We start from the raw sequence: 22,772 nt of genomic DNA, 5'->3' as shown, positions 1-22,772 counted from the left end.
GGGGGGGAGTAGTGTGCACATTCTGTGTGTTTACAAACATACTGTACATACAGTACAGTACTATAGTTGGGAGGTGCCCCTGCCTTACCCCACACAGGCACAGCCCACTGGCACTGGAGATGAGGCAGGCAAGGAGGCTGAAGGTGCTGTAGGCTAGGAGAAGCACCTTGTGCAGCAGCGGCAGCTTCCCTTACTCTGCAAGCACCAGGGGCGGGGGCGGGCGGGCTCAACCCTCAGCCCGCCTACTCCCCTCCTTCTCCCAAGCCCCCACCCTTGACCTGCCTCTTCTCCCCGCCACCTCCTCCTCTTTTACTTCCCACGCTGCGTCCTCGCTCCTCCCCCCTTCCTCCCCTCCCTTCTAAATGCTGCAAATCAGCTGGCTTGCAGTGTTTAGGGGGCAGGAGGGAGGGGGGAGGAGCGAGGACTTGGCCCGCAGGCTCCCCCCCCCCTCCCCCCCGCCTCCTGCCCAGGGCAATCAGCTGCTTTGCGGTGTTGGGAAGGCAGGGTAAGGAGGGGGAGCCTGTGCACCGAGTCTTCGCTCCTTCCCCCGAAATGCTGCAAGCCAGCTGATTGCCGTGGGCAGGAGGGGGGAGGAGGAGGGGGAAGGCACTGATCCCCGGGGTCTGCCGGCGAGTGGGAGGCGCTATGGGGAGGAGGGGGCCTAGGGAGGCTGCTAACTGTGGAGAAAGCAAGCAGCCAAACAACGTAAGAGTGGAACATTGCACAACTTTAAATGAGCATGTTCCCTAATTGATCAGTAATGAAACAACGTTAACCGGGATGACTTAAAGTGAGGAGTTACTGTATAATTTTTATAGCTACTCTTTCTAGCCCACAATTTGTGGTCTTTCTAAAGTAGCCCTAGGAATATGAAGTGGGAGAAGGTCTGATCTTTTGCACACTGCACAGGGAATGTTACATTGATTTTTTTACAGTCCTGAATCAGCCTAAGACCTCCAGTAGTGGACACAATTTGCAGCACATTAGGCACTAATTACCTTGTGACTTAGTTGGGGGGAATATGGACAAGAAGGATTCAGCAGTCATCTTTTCTGAGCTGCCTGTCTACTTTGATGCTGATGATTGTTTCATGCCACATGCCAGCCACATGAAAGGCCTTTGCACACAAATGTTCACAATCATTTGATAGATTGACAAGCAGTGGGAGCATACGAAGTAAATCCTTTTAGTCACCAAGTTAATTACTCAAAAGGAGCCAATGCAAATGAAAAAGTCAAAAGAAATTAAAAGATGTGGAAAATAGTCTTTATGTTCATACATAGGTTGCAACGATAGATGCTGTTTTCCTTTTAATTTAGCACATTGCATATGGCATAAGTCAAGGTAAAGGAGAACATTGTATCTTTAATACAAGCAGTGCAAAAGATTTTCCTTATAAAGATTTTCACAAGTAGGGGAAATCACAACCATGACCTCCCTGTATTTTTCTAGGACATCAGTCAATATGGTTGTGTGAACAAATGAGTGTTCAGATTAGATGAAGTTCATCTCTCTTCAGAGGGCCAGAAGAGGTCATATGCATCACTTAAGTTTCATTTAATTCTATTAGATGACTTGTGCTGGCCCTCTGCACTGGGGTCCATTTAGCTAATTGGAAAGGGAAAGAGGGATAGATGTTTATGTTGCCAATTACAATTAAGGGTTGGGGGAAAATAAATTGGCCCACCCTAGCATTTCATATTCCAACTTGGGCATTGGTCAAAGTAAGTTTTTCCTAAAATGTGTGGCCTAGGCAGTATCAGTTCCTTTCATCTTTGTCTCACACCAGCTAGTTAATTTCTGTGGATACGAATAAAGGAGAAAGACACTCAGACAGCAGAGGGTATGCAATCAAATGATCCAGTGATTCAGAGTTTCTGACAAAAGCTAATCAACCCTAGGTGAAGCGGGTATTTTCCTGCTGTTGTCTTCCTTACAAATTCCAGATTGTCCGGAACCACAGTAACGCGTGGCTGTAATATTGTTGCTGGTTTTTCATGGCCACTCAACTGCCTAGTGACGGGCCCATGTCATATGTCTGGTGTACCCATTTTAACAGTCTCACTTAAAGCATCCCCATCGCTGTCAAAATGAAGAAAAGTACTTAATGTTTCCATACTCCTGAAATTGTCTCCAGAGAAGTGACAGGTTTAAGGGGGAAGTGCTGTTATCTGAATCAAATTCCAGTGCTGATAACTCTCGTTACTTAATCGCGATGAGACTCCTGCTGTTTCTTCACAAGTTTTTATTTCCATAATGTCAGTGTTTGTGCTTAAAATAAAAATCTTGTTTTGCTGTTTCCCTCATGGCAGCTGCCTTTCAGTTAGCATTATACAGCAACTATTAAGCAATAGAAATCCACAGGAATAGAAGATGTCTGAATTCCATAGATGTAGGGGCTCTCTAAATCGATTCACTGCTGTCTTGTTTGTTCTGCAGCCAGAGACTGAAGCAAGATAGCACCAAAAGTGATGTTGAACTTTCCACATTCATCTTAATGGGTTATTAACTTGAAAGCCCAGTTTTGAGCATTTAAATGCGACATAGCTTCAAGAGCTTTTCTTGTAGGAGCCTTGTGAATAGGGCCAAGGGAAAAAAAAAACATAGGAAAGATAAAATTGTGAAGGTTGCGGTTTTGATGACAGAGCAGCTTGATTGCCCTGCTGCTTGCTATCTGCATTGGCAGTAATTCTGACATCAAATGTCTTACCTATACATACAGCCATATATGGCAAAAGATGCGAACACATCTTTATAACCATTGGCCAGGAAAACAGTATGACATTCTTTGGTTTTAAAGAAATATTAAAGGTACCTAGAGCCTGAACTAGGCATGTATTTTAGATGTAGGTGCAAATCAAAATAAATTAAAATTTTAAATTTAAAATATAGGAAAGATGTTGCAATTTCTTAATAGAGGAAAAAAGTGGTACCTCACATGCCACGTAATATTTGGCAAATGTTGATTTTTTTCTTACTGGTAGCCTCCATATTTTACTTTAAACATTCAAACCAGATAGGTTTACTCAAAAATGCAGTTAAAATATGTTGTTGATGCAGTATATGTAATTTTAATTCTGCTTCTTCGTGGCGGAAATGAGCATGTCTGATATCACTGCTCTTCTTAAATTAGCAAGGAAGCTGTCTGACATCCAAAGAGCATGAGCTAGTCATAATAGAAGATTTCATTGCAATGTATCCTATTTTGGTTTGTTGCTTAGGCTGATCCTTTTTACTGTGTATATCTTTGTCAAAGCTGAAATCTTCCCAAAGAATCAATGGGAAAATAATGGCTTCGTTTCAGTATTGATAATTTCTCCCTTTTTTCCCTTCCTTTTTCCAGAGGTGGTTCAACTCACGCTTTCGGAGGAACAGAAGATTAGCGTTACCACAGTAACAGTTGGACTGAGCGCTGTATTGACCTGTGCCATCCATGGAACTCTTAAGCCCCCAATTATCTGGAAACGCAATGGAATCATACTGAACTTCTTAGATTTGGAAGATATCAACGTAAGTTTTGAATTGTGATTTGAATTTGCTTTCTAGTGGATTGTGTATGACTGTTCATTTAAAAGATGATACCTTTAAGTGATCTGTTTTATTATAATTGAATATTGGAAGATGGATATTTTGTTTCAATATGGACTATGACTAGGGAGGAAAAGGAAACTGAGTCAGACAAAGTAAACAGCTGGAGCATAGGTAACGTAGTACAATAACACCTACCATCAACATTTCATCCCCCATGGTTCATGACAGTCCAGTGAGACCGAGGGCCCATGGGTGCCAACCCTAAAAATCATGGGCAAACTGGCTACATAAGCCATGAATCTCCCAGCCATCTTATTCCCAGTGAGAAGAAACATATTTATCTATCATGAGAAACCACAAGTCTGTAGTTGACTGAAATTTCTCCTATACATCCAGTAAAATAATATACATTTTACCCCCTTTTCTCCCACTCTCCACTTATATTTTGGGATGATCAGGGCTAAATCTTTCATGAGCTACTGGTTGGTTGTTGGGAAGTTTGAAGTTTCAGCTCATTCTATAGGGCATGACAGTGCCCATCCAGGAAGGAACCTGTGTATCTATTAACTCATCCTACTGCCCTATGTTGATGCCTAATTATGAATACGTGAGCTAGCTGCTTTCTTTCTTTGTGCTTTTTTACATTAACTTGGCGAGTTATAGACTATATTAAAGAAAATACTTGAATAATGTTAAAAGCTTATTCATATAATTAATAACATTTCATTTTAGAGAGGGTGGGAAATAGTGTACAGAAAATATGGTGCCTATTTCTTTTCTTTCAGCATTAAAATATGCAGTAAATCAGGTTTATTTTAATTACAGAACAATATTAGTTGATTTACATTTTTTTCAGCTCTTGTTAATTCTAATATTTATTAATTTAGGTTAAGAGCTGATACATACAGTATTATATCCCACTAAATTGTTGTGGAATCTGGATTGCTGAAATGTAGAGAAGCCATTGTTTTACTGTCTGCATTAAAAAATGAAAACTACAAAGTACGGGATATAAGTGAACACTGCACCTTGGTATTGCATTTTTCTTTGCCACTGTACGAAAATTTTGTGTGTGTGCATGCGTGCACCTGTGTCCTCGATGCAGGGAATCTGTATGCCTAAAAACTATTTTATTGCAAGCACAAATTGGCTATGTTCACCTTTCTAAACATTCTGTTCTTTCCATCAAAGCAAATGCTACCCTTTTCAAGTGTAATTCTTGTTGCCATCTGGAACATGACATTGAAATGCAACTTGAAACCAGCAACATATTGCTATAATATTAACATAGGAATGTAGAGAAACTTTAATGAAGACAGGCAGGGTAGCAAAGCTAGCCAGAAGCCAGTATACCTGACCTGATTTCTTATAAATATCCTTCCACGGTATGATGTGAATAACCACTTTTGGGTCATTGGCAGTACAATTGCATGGAATCTTGCCAACATACTAAGTGCAGGATTGTGGCTTTCAAAATTATAGCAGGAAAGTGACATGACATAAAATGCATTGTGTGGTTTTGTTAATAAATAACTATGTGTTTACTATTTGGTACAGATATTCTTCTGGAATTAGACTCTTTCTGGTCCAGACTAGGTTTGTTATTTGTAGGTGGTGAAGGCTGCATATCTCACCAAAATGTTTAGTTTAGCTAATCATAAGTCAGTCAGCGTCATGTTAATCAGGAGTCCAGGAAGAGACTTTTTTGGCTATAATTTTCACTAGATATGGTCTGAGAAGACTGTTTTAGTATCCTGCTCTGGATTAGGTTTAAGCCAGGATTTGGTGGTCAAGCTCAAGGTTAAAGTAGGGCTAGGGTTCAGGTTTAACTGTTTTGAATCTTCACACTCAAAAGTAGGTTTTTACAAGATTTCAGCTAAAAATAGGGGAAATCCATGAGATCAGGTGTTCTTAGGAGATACTGTCCACATCCACACTGGAGGCCCCTTTTGTGACCTGGAACCTAAACCAAAGTCCAGGAATTTAAATTCCAACATACTTTTAAATAGGGTTACCATCCGTCCGTATTTCCCTGGACATGTCCGGCTTTTGCATCTCTAAATAGCCGTCCGGGAGGAATTGGTAACAAGGTTAAAATGTCCGGGGGGGTTTTCTCCCTCGCCTCCCTCCCTCCCTTCCATGCAGAGTGCGACTGCTGATTGGGCGGCTGAGCCGATTGAGCCGCTCCAATTAGTCTCCAACAGCCAGAGCCCTCCCCTGCTTCCCCCTCCCTCTGTCTGCAGCCCTGTGTAACACACAAACCGACTCACCGGGCAGCGTGTTTTGCCTACACGTGGAGCCAGAATGGTAAGGAGAGTCCGGAGGGGGGGGCAGTCAGGGAGTGGGGGAGGGTTGGATGGGTCCCCAGCCTCCACCTGCCACCCCCCCACGCTTCCCCCCCCGTGGGGCCTCCCCTCCCTGCCTGCCTCTCCCTTGCCTGCTTGTACTGCCAGAGCCAGCAGCAACTGCTGTCTGCTGCCCCCGGGTCCTAGCATCCCCCATCCACTAATGGGAAGACAGGCTGCTCTTATCCTGCCCTTCCACCCTAGCCCTGAGCCTCTCCAACGCCCCAAACCCCTCAGCCCCAGCCCTCATCCCCCCACACCCTAATCCTCTGCTCCATCCCTGAGCGCCCTCCTGCATCATGAACCCCTCATCCTCAGACCCACAGCCCTCACCTCTGCATCCCCTCCTATTCCCAAACCCCCTCCCCCCTTCCCACACACCCCCTCCTGCCCTCAAACTGCCTCCCAAAGCCTGCACCCCCTCCCTTTGCACCGGCTCCCACTCCCAAACTCCATCCCAGAGCCTGCACCCCTCGCCCCCTCCTGCACACCCACCCCCTGCCCCAGCCCGCAGCCTGCACCCAGCACCCAAACTCTATCCCAGAGCCTGCACCCTGCACCTCTCCTGCACCCCAATCCCCAGCCCAGGACCTGCACCCCAGACTTCCTCCCCTCACCCAACCCCCCTCCCAGAGCCTTAGGCAGGTGTGGGGGGGTGGGTTCTGGACACCACCAAAATTTCTACAACCCTGCCACCCATGCGAGTGGATAAGGGTCGGGGCAGTCAGAGGACAGATAGGGTCCTGGGGGAGCAGTTAGGGTGGGGAGTTCTCAGCAGGGGGCAGTCAGGGGACAAGAAGCAGGGGGGGTTGGGGTTCTGAGGGTAGCAGTCAGGGGGTGGGAAGTGGGAGGGAGTGGATGGGGCGGGGCTAGGGCGGGGCTTCCCCCCCCCCAGTGGCCTCTTTTTTGATTGTGGAAATATGGTAACCCTATTTTAAACTAGAAGGTGCTTGGTTTGAGGTTTCAGATCATATCTAACTTTTGTTATATTAATTAGAATTTTTAAGAGAAAACTTTCAAAATCAATTACACTTTTATTCCTTTTTAAATCACATAAATTTAGCATTGGAACAAGTGGACTCTGGTTTACATGATTTACAGCTGTGCCTGGTATTGGTTAGTTGATTATAAACAAGACTTGTATTTGAATGTTAAGAGGAAATATGTTCTAATGCATAAATGGAATCATTTCTGCACAGTCTCATCACTCCTTTGACTAATATTCACTTTGGACCTGACCTCAACCAATCATTCACTTTTTAAACCTGTCTCTGCTCTCAGTTATTCATGCTGGCTAGACCTCTTTCTAAGGGGATATCACTGGAAAGTTTATCAAAATGGCACTTGCAAAGACTTACATGGAGGAGAAGCAATATCTGTTTTTCCATTTTAATGTTTCACATTACAGTTTACTGTCTTTTTCATCTTGTCATCTAACACATGGTATTACAGTAAATAGCTTTTGCAGCCATGAAACACCTTGACATCTTTTCCTTTAGCTAATCTCCAAAGACTTTTACTACTACTTACACTCCACAGGCATCTGTATTATTCCTTCTTGTTATTAGTGATGTCACACAGTAGGTTTTGGAATTACGATCTTTCCCCTCCAGCCCTTTATCAAAATAATCTAAAGGACTCTGTGGGTTCACATACATCATCTAGCAGGTGGGGAGAGGCTGTGTGTTTTAAGCATTGCTCAGGAGGAGGAGATTTGAGGGATGAATACAGTGGTTGCCACTAGAAAGTCATCATTTACCCACTAGATACCTCTCAGTAACTATGGTCTAAGTGTAGGGAACATCTGCGGAAACTGACTGCATGTCTCACGCCCTCCCTAAACATCATTAAATCAGCGTCCTCTGAGTAGGGGAATCTCATGTCCATACAATTGTCTTTCTCAACCCATGCTTCAGGCATGGAACTGGGATGTGAATATATGAAGCAGCAGTGTGTCAGTGCTGCTCAGTTCTGAAAATGAGGCACCAGTCTCTGCAGGTGATTCCAGAATTAAGCATCACTTCCTTACCTCCTCAGTGCCATGGACCAAAAACATGGTATATTGGCATTGACACCACTTTCCAAGGTCATTCCCTTTTGTCAAAATCTCACAACATTGCATTCCATGCAACATGAAGTTGCATTTGAGATGATGATGTTGCATCTTGGTATGTATGCATAGGCATTTCTTGGGTGACTGAGCACACGGGACTGGAAAGGCTAGTAATTTTTGCCATTCAGGTTTGCAATGTGGGTGTCAACTCTGAGATTTGTGCACCATTGCTCCAGTTGGGTATAAGCTACATTAGATAATTTAAAGGTTGACTGTGATGCTTTGCAGTGTCTCTTGTGAGTACTGAAATTCACATTATTCAATGTTCTATTTAAAGGCATTGGGGGAAAGAAAGCAAAGACAGTATGCTTCTTAATATACTTGAAGTCAGTTAATTAAATTACTTCAGTTTTTTTTTTTAGTACGCCTCAAGCAGAAACTCAATTGCATTTCTGCTTTTCACAATAAGGTTAGCAATTTGGCTAATTGGAAGTGCAGCAGGAGATTAATTGTACCTTTTTAACTTCAGGGAAATCCTCCCTGCTTCTGGCACAGTTGCAATCACACACAAACCTACTGGATCTTCATGCACTCAGAAAAACCCACATATTATACTTCAATTAGACTCTCCCTCCTCTAAACGCTAATGGTTATACAGGAAACCAGATCAAAATATAAACCCAACCGTGAGTGGTAATCAGAATCCTTCCAGCAAGCTGTGGTACAGAACTAGGAATACTCTACGGCTAAGTGATTTAGCTGTATTTTACTGCTCTGTTCAGCCTCTTGATAAATGTACTGTGAGAAGACAGAAATATGATCTAAATTAAAATAGGAATTGACAAAGACGGACAACAAAAGACTGGATTAATCCTGAATTTACATAGACACTAAAACTAGAAGATTAAAAAACCTTGTTATTTATATGCCTTTTTTCTTTATAATATTTTTGAGACATTTTGATTGGCAACAAAATATTAATCACTTTTCGCTGCTTATTTAAGGAGAAGCTTTCATGAGTAGCACAATAATAATTTGTCTTGTCTGATCTATTAAGAGCTCTGTTAATGAATTCAGTCACATCGGTATTACAAAATGCCATCCTAATGACACATGTAATTAAATGTTTTTTTCCCCCATGAAAATATTTAGGATTGCCTTAAACACCAAAATAATATTTAATCATAAGGAGAGCCTTTGTGACTATGAAGTAGAAGCCACATCAGTTTTCTTACAAAGAAAATTTATTTTTTATATTTGACCCTTAGTTGAGATGTAGATGCTTTAGCTAGTAATAACGGGTTATCTAATTATAAAGAGTTAAATGATTAAATTGTTTTCTTTCTAAAGTGTATCATTTTGCTCTCCAAGAACAATTGGAGCGTTTGCTAATATATTTAATTAGGAAACCACTCCTAAATCCAAAATATAATAAATCAAATTATAGATCCCACTGCATTTATAATATCTGCAGAGCTGTTTCATATTGGTCTGTGTAAAGAACTGGCACGTAGAATGGTTTTTAAACTCATATATTTCACCAGAGATGTTGGAATTTATCTAAATTTATAAAATAACTGAGTGCCTCCTCCAGAAATATGGAAACAAAAGATATGTGAACAATTGGGCTTACAATTTAACCATAACAATTGGACTGCAGAATCCAAGAAAACAAGAACTAGTTGGCTTGCCAAGAGTCTCATAGTAGCTAATACATAAATTCATCTCTGCCTTTCATTACACATTTCACATTAATCTGTACAATTTCATTTAAATCTCCATTAGGTCATTAGTCCAAAAATATGGTTTTTTTTATTACATGTCATTAAGATATAGATTTGATGCTGATGCTGGATAGAATGAAAGTTACGTGCTGTCTAAAGATTTGATTAGAGACAAACGCAAACCCCAAAAGTCAATTGCTTCCTTGTTGAAGACACAGAAGGGAATTAAATGCATGGAAGCAGGAGTACTTAGTAGCTAGTTTATGGCTCGTCTTTCTACTTGTTTGATGAAAAATCAATAATTTCCCTTAAAGAATATGCTCCCAGGAGTTAACAAAATGCAGAATATAATTTGCTTACTTCTGTAGCCTGTGTGTATCAATTCATTTATCTTGTGACAAGTACAAAAGGGCTAAATTCTCCATTGTGTCTCCAGTTTTCCCCTTTTATAGAGCTGTCCACTAGCAATTCTACACATTCACTCTAGCATTATGCTTTTTTATTTTTATTAATTGGAATTTTTCTTAAAAGAAAAAAAAAGCTTCATTCAACACTTTTCACTCTCTTTGATTTTCTTACCCTGAAAAGGTGTGAGATTATAAGGCTATTATATAAACTGATGGCATTCTCTCATCTTGAGTGCTATGTGCGGTACTGGTCACTTCACCTCAGAACAGAGGTTACAGAATATGAGCAGGTTTAGAGCAGAGTGAGGAATATAATGGAAAATAACTCTCATGTGAAGAGAGATTAAAAGATTGGGATTGTTTACCTTAGAAAGGAGACAAATAAGAGGTATCAAATAAGTGCACTTTCTAAGTTGTCTTCAGCAGTAGCCCCATATAGAGTGTACTGCAGTAGTTTAAACTTCCTCAAGGAGGTTATCAGTCTGGGAGTTTTTGGATTCCTGCTAGCTACTGGAGTGCCAGTTACCACTGTAGTTGTTATGAAGTCTGGATCAGAAAGGAAAGTCTTCAATCTCTTGGGCAGGCAAAGTGAAAAAAATACTGCTACCTGGAGATCCAGTAGCTATTGAGAAGACTGAGAAGCCCCTTCACAAAGGTAAGGCACCACTCTCAAAAGAGGGAACAATTCTTTGTTTCCCCTTTTCCACCAGCATCACCTCCATCTTGTCTGAGTTGAGCTGCAGCCAGCTCACTGGTTAGTCACTTGCAAAATAGCTCTTCAGAGATCCAATTTGTGGACCTTCAGTACAGCCTCTAGCCACCCTCCCCGTAAAACAGATAGCTACAGTGGTACTTGGTCAAACAGTTCATGTTGAGAGGACCCAGAAGCCTCAAAGACTTTTATATACAATATTATTTTTATGTAACATCTATTAGACAACTGATCTTTTCTCCAAACTTTCTTCAGCTCTCATACCTTTCACTACAATTTTGAGAACAGAGACATATATTTTCACCTACAATAAGGCACCTAAATCCACAATTTGGCACATAAATAAGTGGCATGATTTTTACATGGCCCCACAGCTGCATTGGGAGTCAGTGGGCTCAGCACCTCTGAAAATCAGGCCATGTTTTAGGTGCTTAAATATATGCCCAATTTTAGTCACCCAGTTTTAAAAATGATGGTCAGTGTTTGCACCTAATGATTCAATCATGAGACGGTACAGTACTTCGCTTCAGAAACTCAAGACACTTCCGATTACATGCTGCCATGTGATATGACTAACACAGGCTATCATGCTCATCAGCTGTGAATATGGTTTAATAATAATTCCATTTAAAGAAACATCAGTTCTGAGCAAAGCACAGCACTGAATGGATTAAAAAATAGTCAGAGTCACACTGCCAGCAAAACCAGCAAAAAGAAATCACATTTCCACTGCTTCACAATGAAGTAAAATATTTTAGTTCTTACTTTCCTGATGAAAACAAAAAAGGCAAGCTTTTGCAGATTGAAAACCATCATTTAGCTACTCTCATGCTGTCTGGAGTGGTTCATGACCGTGAGTGCCAACCCTCAGGACAGATTGTCAAGAAGCAGGGCAGAGACCTCAATAATTAGATTTTACCAACCTAGTAACAAAGGTGAACTTCTGAAGCACTATAACAGTCTTACCATGGAGTCACAGACACTCTCCTTGGACATTCCAGTCTATCTTGCCACCCAGGCAAGCTCAACTTAGTGACAGTCGGTTGTTATACACCAAAGATCTCAAAATACTCAGGTTGCTTCCAGTCCTAAGAAAACCAGTCCTATACCCCAAGTCAATTTGTACTTTAGATTTCTCACCAAAGACAATGCTTGTAGCCAATCCTGTAACAGGCTAACTAAAGAGTTATTCCAAAGTTAAAGCAGTAAGCATATATGCATAAATGAGTTGCAATCTATGGTTTTAAAAGGTGACAGACTTGTAGTCCTCTATCAGCTCTGAATGTCTTTCAGGGCTAACTAGGGCAGTGGTTCTCAAACTGGGGGTTGGGACCCCTCAGGGGGTCACGAGGTTATTACATTGGGGGTCACAAGCTGTCAGCCTCCACCCCAAACCCCGCTTTGCCTCCAGCATTTATAATGATGTTAAATATATAAAAAAGTGTTTTTAATTTATAAGGAGGGGTCGCACTCAGGGGCTTGCTATGTGAAAGGGGTCACCAGTGCAAAAGTTTGAGAACCACTGAACTAGGGTAACCAGACAGCAAGTGTGAAAAATTGGGACGGGGGTAATAGGTGCGTATATCAGACAAAGCCCCAAATATCAGGACTGTCCCTATAAAATTGGGACATCTGGTCACCCTAGGGCTGACCATGTTGATCCTGGGGATCTGTGCTTCTGTTTTGTAGCTCCAGCCCTGTGAGAGTCCAAACAGCAAAAGACAGATGAAACATTTTCTTGTCAGCTATTTTTTATTTCCTTCTTCCAGAATTCAAGCTGATGGGACAAGCCCTTTTGCATGTATCCTCTCCATCTGTGTATTGTGATGTCCCACAAAGGACTATTTGGTTTTGATAGGCTTCTTGATGATTGGAAGAAGATCCCTCCTGACTGGGTTCACAGTTTCAGAGCAAACGTTTTTTTACAGTCATAAAGCAAAAACTTAAATATGACTTTATAGCATGTGATAAAGGTAGTACAGTTGAGATTAATACATGCATTAATTTACAAGGATTTCATAAAGAGTAAACACATTGTTATAAGCATTGCCAGCAGATCGAGGGACGTGATCATTCCCCTCTATTCGACATTGGTGAGGCCTCATCTGGAGTACTGTGTCCAGTTGTGGGCCCCACATTACAAGAAGGATGTGGAAAAATTGGAAAGAGTCCAGCGGAGGGCAACAAAAATGATTAGGGGGCTGGAGCACATGACTTATGAGGAGAGGCTGAGGGAACTGGGATTGTTTAGTCTGCAGAAGAGAAGAATGAGGGGGGATTTGATAGCTGCTTTCAACTACCTGAAAAGGGGTTCCAAAGAGGATGGATCTAGACTGTTCTCAGTGGTACCTGATGACAGAACAAGGAATAATGGTCTCAAGTTGCAGTGGGGGAGGTTTAGGTTGGATATTAGGAAAAACTTTTTCACTAGGAGGGTGGTGAAGCACTGGAATGGGTTACCTAGGGAGGTGGTGGAATCTCCTTCCTTAGAGGTTTTTAAGGTCAGGCTTGACAAAGCCCTGGCTGGCATTATTTAGTTGGGAATTGGTCCTGCTTTGAGCAGGGGGTTGGACTAGATGACCTCCTGAGGTCCCTTCCAACCCTGATATTCTATGATTCTATGATAATAGCCATCTTAACTGTAGTAACACATACATCGGGGGTGGGGAACCTTTTTTCTATCACGGGCCATTGACCCACATAAAAAATCAATCGCGGGCCACACACAAGTAAAAAGCAACTTAATTTGGGGGGGGGGGGGGTTGAGAGAGAGAAATATAAAATGTTCAACTCACCTGTGTGGGGGGGGAACCTCGGGGCTTCCCCCCACGGCAGGGTGAGTGGCACTCGCGGCTCCAGTCCCACGGTGGGATGGCGGGCGTGGAGGCTTGGGGCTTCCCACCCGCGGCAGGGCAAGCCAGCACTCATGGCTCCAGCCCCACAGGGGGGTGCCGAGACTTGCCAGATGAAATTAAGCAATGGGCCAGATCTGACCCACGGGCCATAAGTTCCCCGCCCCTGACATATGTGAAACAGACTGGTTTTCAGCGATGAATTTGTCAGTGCTTGGCAAGAGCTGGCACCTGGTCTCCCAGCATTCCAACTACAGAAAACTCTTTCCTCTGCCAGAATAGCAAACTACCGAGTTGGACAAATTCCCAATTTTACCTGGCTTCAGACTTTCCCTCAATTTCACCTTCTGAACAGTGTAGAAGCCAATAATATTTTTTGGTGAACTGGCTAAAGGAAAGTTAAAAAAATTAATTGCAGCATCTCATACACCTGTGGATTTCTAAGCAAGAGCACAATCCAACTGCAGTCAATGGGATTATTTCCATGGACTTTACTGGAAGTTTGAATAGCTCCCAAGGAGTCAGTAGGATTTTTGTCTGAATTAAGACTGCAGGTTGAGTCCTGAGAGGGCAGATCCTGAAAACTATCTGGAGTTACACTTGGTACCTTTTGCAGAATAAATGTTCAATGTTTAAGGAACTTGTATTGACTTTGTAGGTTTTGGTTTTGTATGTGTCCAAAAAAAACCCCCATATTTAGGGACTACTCGTGCATCAGTCCCCACAGGAGTTTTGTGCATCACTACAGTTGTATACCCTACTCAGTCTGAATCCTAAGCAATACTTCACACAACATGGCTACCTTCATGCTGCGCTGTCCCCAAGTTGGTGTACTGGTACATATTAGGCTAAAAGGAGCCAGAGTGAGTGCAGTGATTGCAGGCCAGCAGTAGGCATGGGCAGGCCTCCTTATGGCAAAACCTGGATTCCTTGTTGCAAGTGCATAGGAACTGCTTCCCATGTAACTAGTTGCTCACACTCTGTTGCGGGAGTAACTAAAGATCTGCACTTGAGTCAGCTGCTGATGACAAGGATGGGAAATCGTATTTCAGATATATGTCTTCTCCTCCCACATCCATGCATATCCCTCTATTTTGCAAGATCCGTCCCCCATGCACATCCACCTTAATTTGGCTGATTCCGGATCCATCCATAGACCCCCCCCCTTAGGATATATATAATAAATCTGCTCTTAAAAATCCATCTTAAATGTGTGATTTTGAAATCCATTCTAGAGTTAACAGCCCATATGATAATTAAGTTAAACTTCTCATAGGAGCAGGCTGTCTGAAGGAGGAATAGTCCTGTTTGTCCTTAATGTAGTTTCCATTGTTAACTAATAAAAAGGTCACATGTGAGTAACCCTTCTGAACATCCTGGCTGATGGAACAGGCCATTAAAATGATCAAGCTCTCATGCCATCTTAGATTATACAGTAATCAAGTGATGTGAGGCAATTATGGGATGTTGTACAGTTTGAGAGAAGCTTTTTTCTTTAAAGTCAAAGATTAAGAAATTGCAATTGGTCATACAATACCTAGCAAGCGACTTAGGTCCTTCTAGGCTCTGGATGGTGAAGGTTAAATGGAAAATTGATATTGATGATGTTTTCAGGATACATAATCTCTTGTACTGGCATCATAATAAGGTTCACAGATCTTGTATTTATTTGGTGCCTTCATTGGAATATTTCTGTTCTGGTTCAGAAGCTAAAATTAAATAGGTTGTTAGTGCAACCACAAAAATACCAACATGAGAAACATCTGGCTGTTCGTTTTGTCCTTTGAAGCGCACAGTCTTAGAATGTAAGGCCGTTTTGTTCTCAGTAACACATCAACATGTATGATGAAAATTTAGATCAATAAGGGGTTTTGAACCATCCTCTGTCTTTACCATGAACAGTACAATCTGGGGCTTTATTATTTATTTAGAACAGGGGTGGGCAAACTTTTTGGCCCAAGGGCCACATCTGGGTGGGGAAATTGCATACAGGGCCATGAATGTAGGGCTGGGGGTTGGGGTGTGGGGTGTGGGAGGGCATGCGGGGTGCAGGAAGGGGCTCAGGGCAAAGGGTTGGGGCAGAGTAGGGGGTGCAGAGTGTGGGAGAGGGCTCAGGGCAGGGGTGCGGAGTGTGGGAGGGGGCTCAGGGCAGGAGGTTGGGGCTTAGGGTAGGGGGTTGGGGTGCAGGAGGGGTGTGGGGTGCGGCATGGGGTTGGGGTGCAGGAGGGTGCAGGGGTCTCAGGGCAGGGGGTTGGAGTACAGGAGGGTGCAGGGTGCAGCAGGGGGCTCCAGGCAGGGGGTTGGGGTGCAGACTGTGGGAGGGGGCTCAGGGCAGGGTGTTGGGGTGCAGGAGGGGTTTGGGGTGCGGGCTCCCCTGAACCTCTCATTAGTGGGGGCAGTACCTGGAGGCGAGGGCAGCGCTTGGAGCCCTCTGCCCCCCATCTTCTCCCAGGGGCCACAGGGACATGGTGCCGGCCACTTCCGGGAGCGGCGTGGGCCCACGGCGCCACAGGGGTGGCAATCCCGTGGGCCAGATCCAAAGCCCTGACAGGCCGGATCTGGCCCACAGGCCATAGTTCGCCCACCCCTGATTTAGAATGTCTCTGGGAGTGTGTCTGCTGCTTTGAAAGAGGGCAGGTCAAGCTCCCCTCTTCAGCGCCTTCTGCTGGTCATTGTTGAGTGGTAACAGGCACATGCCTTAACTCCCCTTTTGCCTTTTGGGTTTCTGTTCTCCCTGGCTAAGAAGTGCCTCACCCTTTGAAGTGCTGCAAGGCAGGGGAGAACTTGCCTTCCATTCTCATCCCCACTTCATGTATCTATGCAAAACAAGATACAGGCTAGCCCCGAAGGTGTTTAGCCCAGTGCTGGAATTATTTCAAAGGATTAGAACCCCAGCTGTTCCAGAAGAGGCTCCAGAAGCTCTCATGATGAGAGCTGAGCCTAAATGAAAGGCACCTAAATTGCATCACTGGTTCAGGCAGTTCCCCTACCTTTCAATAGGCACATAGTCATTTAATAGAAGTAGTAATATTAAAGGCCGGAACAGCCTTCTTGTAACTGAATACTGTCTAATTCTTATTACAAGAATGCTCTGATATAGTCACGGGGGGAAAAATCCCTGTCTCCTGAATCCATTTGCAGAAGGTCCCCTTTAGGCATGGATCTCCCGTGTCCTGCATGGAAAGGCATAGGGATCGGCCACATTCACTGTCTCTGTCCTTTGGAGTTCTCTGTGGAGTCCAGTAATTGCATGGGGGATGAGGGTAGCTATTAATTAATATTATTATTTGAATTGAGGTAGCACCTGAAAAGCCCAATCATTGACCAGGGCCCCATTCTGCTAGGTGCTGTACAGATGGGGCACAAAATGATATTCCCTATCTCAAAGAGCCTACAGTCTAAGTAAGTAGCTCATGGGGCTAGGCCCATGGTGTGATGTGCATCTACCCCTCTATAGTCCTGAGATTACTCAGAAAAGGTAATAAAGCTCTCTCTGCAGTGAAGACCCCCCCCCCCACACACACACACACCTCCTTTAAAGGGAAGAAAAATAGGGGGACAGTGGACCACGGAGCTAGGGGGAAGGCAAAGGGTTTCTTCAAGCATGGCACTGTGCCTCAGACACATCCATTGAAATCTATAGGTTCTGGAAGGTGAACAAAACATTTGTTCCTTAGGATAAGAGGCAAACTCTGCCATCCCCATGAGGAGCAACTTGGAGTCAACTCAGCGGGGAGACCTTTGTGGAGTTCCAAAGCTGGGGAGGCAGGGAGGTGTGTGTACATGTCAGTATAAAATGTCAGAATAAAGTTCACAATGTGTAGTGTAGACAAGGCAAGCAAATACCAATTTGAATTAATGATTTCAGCTAACAGAATCTGTGGGTTTTGCACTTTTAGGTGGTGAGTCACGTTGTTTGAATATGTTGTGCAGCAGTAATGTTCTTTTTCCAGACTACATTAGGTAAACAAATATATATCTTTGAGACAAGGTAAACTTGATGCAGGTTTATCTCTGCATAGTCTGAAACATCACAATTCCAGGACGTCTGAACTGTTTATATTATTCAGGAGACTTACATTTTTCTCTTTTCTTTTTTCAAATGCCCTAGTGGGCAGATGTTAAATCTTTTTTCCTGCTGCTATCCCTGAACATTTGCCATCCATAGTCCTCCCATCACAACTATTATTAGGAATTGTCTGATTACAGGAAATAAGAGCAATACTTTGTTTGTTCCAAACCCTTTTACAATCTAGACGTTAATAATCTGATCGTAATTCCCAAAAGGTGCAACCAGGGAGCAGAATGTGTTAGCAGAAACTTTGTAGTGAATTAGGATTGCTCTTCCCTCCCTTCTTCATGAGACTTTTCTGTATACACATTTTTAAATAATTATCCCAGTATTCATTAGAGAGAAAATAGCTCAGTGTGTCAGTACAAACAAAGTAATAAAATATAGGTTACAATAAATCACTAATAAGCATTTTAGAAATACGTAGAGCTATGTGGACACTTAGATTAGGTAGGCAAATGGTAGATAAAGTAGGGGGATAGAATATCTAGAAGGTTCTGATGTCATGACCTATCTGGGCTAGAAACAAAGGGTGAAAATCTGGGTCTATTGAAGTTAATTGGAGTTTGACACTGACTTTAATAGGGCCAGGATTTCACCCAAGAGCTTTATGCCATTGAAATGGGAAGAGTGCCACTTTCCAGTTGGGATATACGATACTTGCTGCTAAATCTGGAATGCTCACATTTTTCACCAAGAAGAGTCACAATATATCAGACTTTAAACCTGCAGGATTGAATGACAGGATATTGCCTGTCCTTAACATCAAATCTATGTAATTTTTGGGCAGAAAAAGTCCACATTTGGGGAAGAAGAGAATATTACGCCTGTAGTTTGTTTAAAAAACAGATGGCATGTGTTTGAAGTTTCCGAGATATGTGGAATGTCAGATGTAATCCCGGTATAGATGGATCAGATACACACTGGTGTGTGTGTGTGTGTGTATGTGTGTGTGTGTAAAAACAAGTAAGTATACAAAATGCATGCACGTTTGGTCTTTTACAGCTCATTCCATCTGAGAATCTGAATTAATCTGAAAATATTACGTATTAAAGCTTCACAACATACCAGAGAAGCAGAGCCATGAACACAACAGCGATCTCCTAAAATTAAAAGAGAGAAAGAAACTAACTGAGGCAACTCACTGCTGCAATGTGTTGAAGCAAATAGGATATTAAGATTAAAAAATTGATTCGATCTTAGGTTGAAATCCTGACCCGTTGAGATCACTGGACTCCAATGATTTCACACACAAATGAACAAAGATAGTTACAGTAGCTTGAATAAAAATGTCAAGGACTGTAAATTCTTATGGTTCAGAGTATAAGATGATTATTGGTTGGAGTCACAAAGAAATCTCCTCCCATGATATACCATTGCACAACTGGCCAAGTGCATCATCTGGGACTGGTGATTTGTTTTCTTCTGGAGTTCCTGATATAGTGAACTATTAAAGGCATCTGTCAGGACCCCAGCATTGAATCCAGTCCTGCCAGGTCCTTTGGCGGCATCCTTAGTCACTGTGTCACGGAGATGCACAGAAATGCTGATCCTGACACACAGCCTTAGTGCTAAAGGTCTACAGGCCCACAGCAGCCACACCTCAGGCCCCTGATGGATGGATAGGCAGCACTCTCACTGGGTGTCTGGATTATATAAAGGCCCTAACAGGAAGAGGAAGCTGTCCAAGCAACAGAGCAGTGCCTGCTGGTTGCTGCCTAGTCCGCCTTACCCTGCTGACTTGCCGGCTTGCCCGACGTCACCTCCCCCGGCCACTGACTGGGCCCCTTGGATTGGATCTTCCGGCTACTCATCCCTGTGAGAATTCTGACCATTGCCCCAGACTGCCTGTGATACGGATTGACCTGCCAGCTACCTGACCACTTGCTCACCCTTGACTTCTGCTCTGGAACGCCCCCTCGCCTGCCCTCTGCCACCAGGCATTACAACATCTTAAGACTATTGATATGGTAACACCTTCATTCTGAGGTAACTCATCAGGAAGTCTGCTCCATGATATTATTATAGTATTGACTTTGAATATGTATGAAATTCAGGGAGCATATAGAAGTCAGTTATTATCTACAGCATAATAAAGAAGCTCCAGAAAATGCCTCCTCTCCATATGTTTCTAACAGAAAAACATGTCCTGTGGGCCAACCAGCAGACTCTTCTGTTGTACTAAATACTTTTTAGTACAATAATAGAAAGAGAAAAACTAAATTCTCCATCAGGCTGCCTTTGCAGTAGCTTTTTTTGCATTTGTTAAAGGCTGAATTTAACCCCATTTAAATGATTGAAATGATAAGGGTCACAGTTCAGGGCAAGTGCACCTGTATTCCCGCTCCGTGGTCCACCAAGGGCACCCATCCTAGCTCCTCTCTCGGGTAGAGACCCACGTGTCTCTCCCTCCTGCATGGGGTTTTTCAAGGCTGCACAGTTCCCTGTCTACACCTATTCCCAGTAAGCCAGACTGCCTAAACAGGCCTGCGTCTGCACTTTGCTTACTCTTCAAAGGCTAGGAACTATGTCCTTGCCAGCAGTTATGAGTTACCACACAGCTGTTTCTAAGCAAGCATATTTATTCTTAGGGTTAAAGCATGACAGAGAAAACATATTAAAAATAAGGAAAGAAACCATATGCATGCTAATAAGCTTATCAGATCACCCCTGCCAAATCCAACCTCAGGCTCTGGTAGGTATCAGTCTTTCCAGCACTTCTGGAAGGATTGCCCCCCAGCTGCCTGGGACAGAGGGTTCTGTCCATTTGCTGGATCACACTGTCCCTGGCAGGTGTTTGTCTATGAGCCTCCCCATGTAGTGAGACCTCTCTGGAGATGTTACAACCTGAGTGAATTTGCCTAATCATCCCTCATTGTTCTTAGTCCCTGGAGGGCTGTGGTCACCCTCCCCCATGGAATTACATTCAGTCCCTGGCTCACAATGATACATAAAGCTAATATAGTAAGATCTCTCAAAGATATTGTAGGAAATTGCCGTATCTGTCACAATAAGCGTGTTTAAAACCAAGAACAAATAATTCTAATGAAGCATAAGTTCTCAGCTTGTCTCTGGAAATGAATTATTAAAAGGGCGAACGAAAGTGATTTAAGAGTCCATGACTAATTTAGTTTTCATATGAATCACTCGTGAATCTATTGTAAAAAAGATGAGACACATTTGGTTAGTGTGGAGAAATTATTTTCAAAGTGATAGACGTTGTAGAGTTTGCATTGTAATTATAATCTCATTAAATGCCTGGGTACATTTTGTTTTAAACATTATCAGTTGACTATTTCTGGGACTCCGAGGATCAAGCAAGATTTTCAGAATACAAAAGAAAAAAAGAAGAATTAACCAAATTTTAATCACAGTAGTGGTCATCAATAAATACTGGCATTGTTTCTTTACCTTTAGTGAGAAATACATTGCATAGCGAGGCATAAAATCAGCCCTGAGGTGCTGTAATCATTTGGTTTGAAAAAACTCGGTTCTAGAGAGACAGTGGACAGGAGATCATGTCCCATCCAGTCTATGAAATGCATTTAACAGCTCAAATGGTGATGCTTTGTTATTGCTTTTATATGGGATGTTTCATATCATATAAGTTCTGATGGACTAAAATGACAAGAATATCATTAGCTGAGGTTGTATGTGTTGCTAGGTCTTGAGATCAGCCCTTTGACAGCTGCTGGTAATTCCTGGCATTGGTAGCTCTTTATCATCATCAAATTAGAAATCCACAGGGCCTCTTCAATCACCCTTTAGACAGGTGTTTATCAGCGGTGGGAAGCTGATGCTAGTTAAAATTAAGGATGAGTAGGATTTCAAACTCTGGGTCAGCACAATGGGAGGTGTGTGGGGCACACCATGTTTTCACTAGGTACGCAAGGCAGCAGGCAGAAGCGTTTTTAGATGATCCAGATGTTTTCAGACATAAATATTATAAATAGAGTTGGGTCCAAACCAAACCCTCAGAACTGATCTCTGAAGTTTGGGTTGATTTAAAATTCAAACCCTGATGGAAGGTGTACAAATCTTTACAATCGGCCAAACCAGCGAAGACTAAACTTGGGAGTGTTCAGAATTCAAAGCCATAACTGCATTTGTAACTTGGAGTTCCCTCTCCGTCCTTGTTATCTTAGCCTAACCTCTAGCTCCAGGCCAGGCCTTGGTCAAATATGTAGGAGGAAGGAGGAAGGATGCTCCCCCTGAGTCTGCAGAGCCATTCCAAATGCTGAAGTAGCCCTATATTCCACTAAAAGTGCTCACCACTCAGGGAGGTCTCACATGATGCACTATGTAGCAATGGATCTTTCTGGCCCCTCTCTTATGGCCCACCACACCTGCCCTGTCACACAGGAAGTTTGAGCAGGGCAGTGGCCTACACAGTGCATATCCCCAATGTGAGGCCCATCATCCATTCTCACCCTTTTTTAAAGGAGAATCTCAGTGGTTCCTTTTGCTAAGAGTTGGTGACAGAGGAAAGAACTAAATATGTCCAAGTGATCACCCATACCGCATTCAAGTCCATCTTTAATACAGTTTTCCCATGAAGTATTTCAGCAACAACCCACTAAAGAAAGATGTGCATAAAATTCTTCTCTGCTGTGAGGTTAGACCACAATATGGTACGCCTAAAGGCTGTGACAGAATAGTTTGGTAAAGGCATCCCTCTCACCCTGCCAAAGCCCACATCTAGTGGTGCACAGTGTTTGAGAAGGATCCCAAATGAAGGCCATACAAAGATTATGAAGGACAAGAGGCTTAATCTGCAGCCAGGGAGGTTTAAATTAGGTATTAGGAAAAAAATTCTAACTCTATGGGTAATGAAGCCCTGGAAGAGGCTTCCAAGGGAGGTTGTGGAATCCCCATTTCTGGAGGTTTTTAAGAACAGGTTGGACAAACACCTGTCAGGGATGGTCTACTCTAGGTTTACTTGGCTCTGCCCCAGTGCAAAGGTTGGACTTCATGACTTCTCAAGATCCCTTCCAGTTGTACATTACTATGATTATTCATGCAGGATAATCTGAAAAGTGCTGTGGGATTCATTTCTTTAGTGTAAATAACTCAGTA

The 22,772-nt window shown here is 42.9% G+C and overlaps 1 protein-coding gene across 1 annotated transcript in view; it reads left to right on the top strand.

Annotated features, from left to right (window-relative positions):
- The window catches only part of FSTL4 (follistatin like 4), a 485,177-nt gene that overhangs the window by 405,491 nt on the left and 56,914 nt on the right, over positions 1-22,772 (top strand). Inside the window, exon 8 of the mRNA XM_026659459.2 lies at positions 3,344-3,510. Coding sequence (XP_026515244.1) covers positions 3,344-3,510 — 167 coding nt within the window. The remainder of the gene's footprint in view (positions 1-3,343; positions 3,511-22,772) is intronic.

Source organism: Terrapene carolina, unplaced genomic scaffold (genome assembly GCF_002925995.2).
Source record: "Terrapene carolina triunguis isolate 2854851 unplaced genomic scaffold, T_m_triunguis-2.0 Scaffold629, whole genome shotgun sequence".
NCBI classification, from domain to species: domain Eukaryota; kingdom Metazoa; phylum Chordata; order Testudines; family Emydidae; genus Terrapene; species Terrapene triunguis.
Note: the sequence above shows the minus strand (reverse complement) of the source record. Positions and strands in the feature narration are given on the sequence as shown.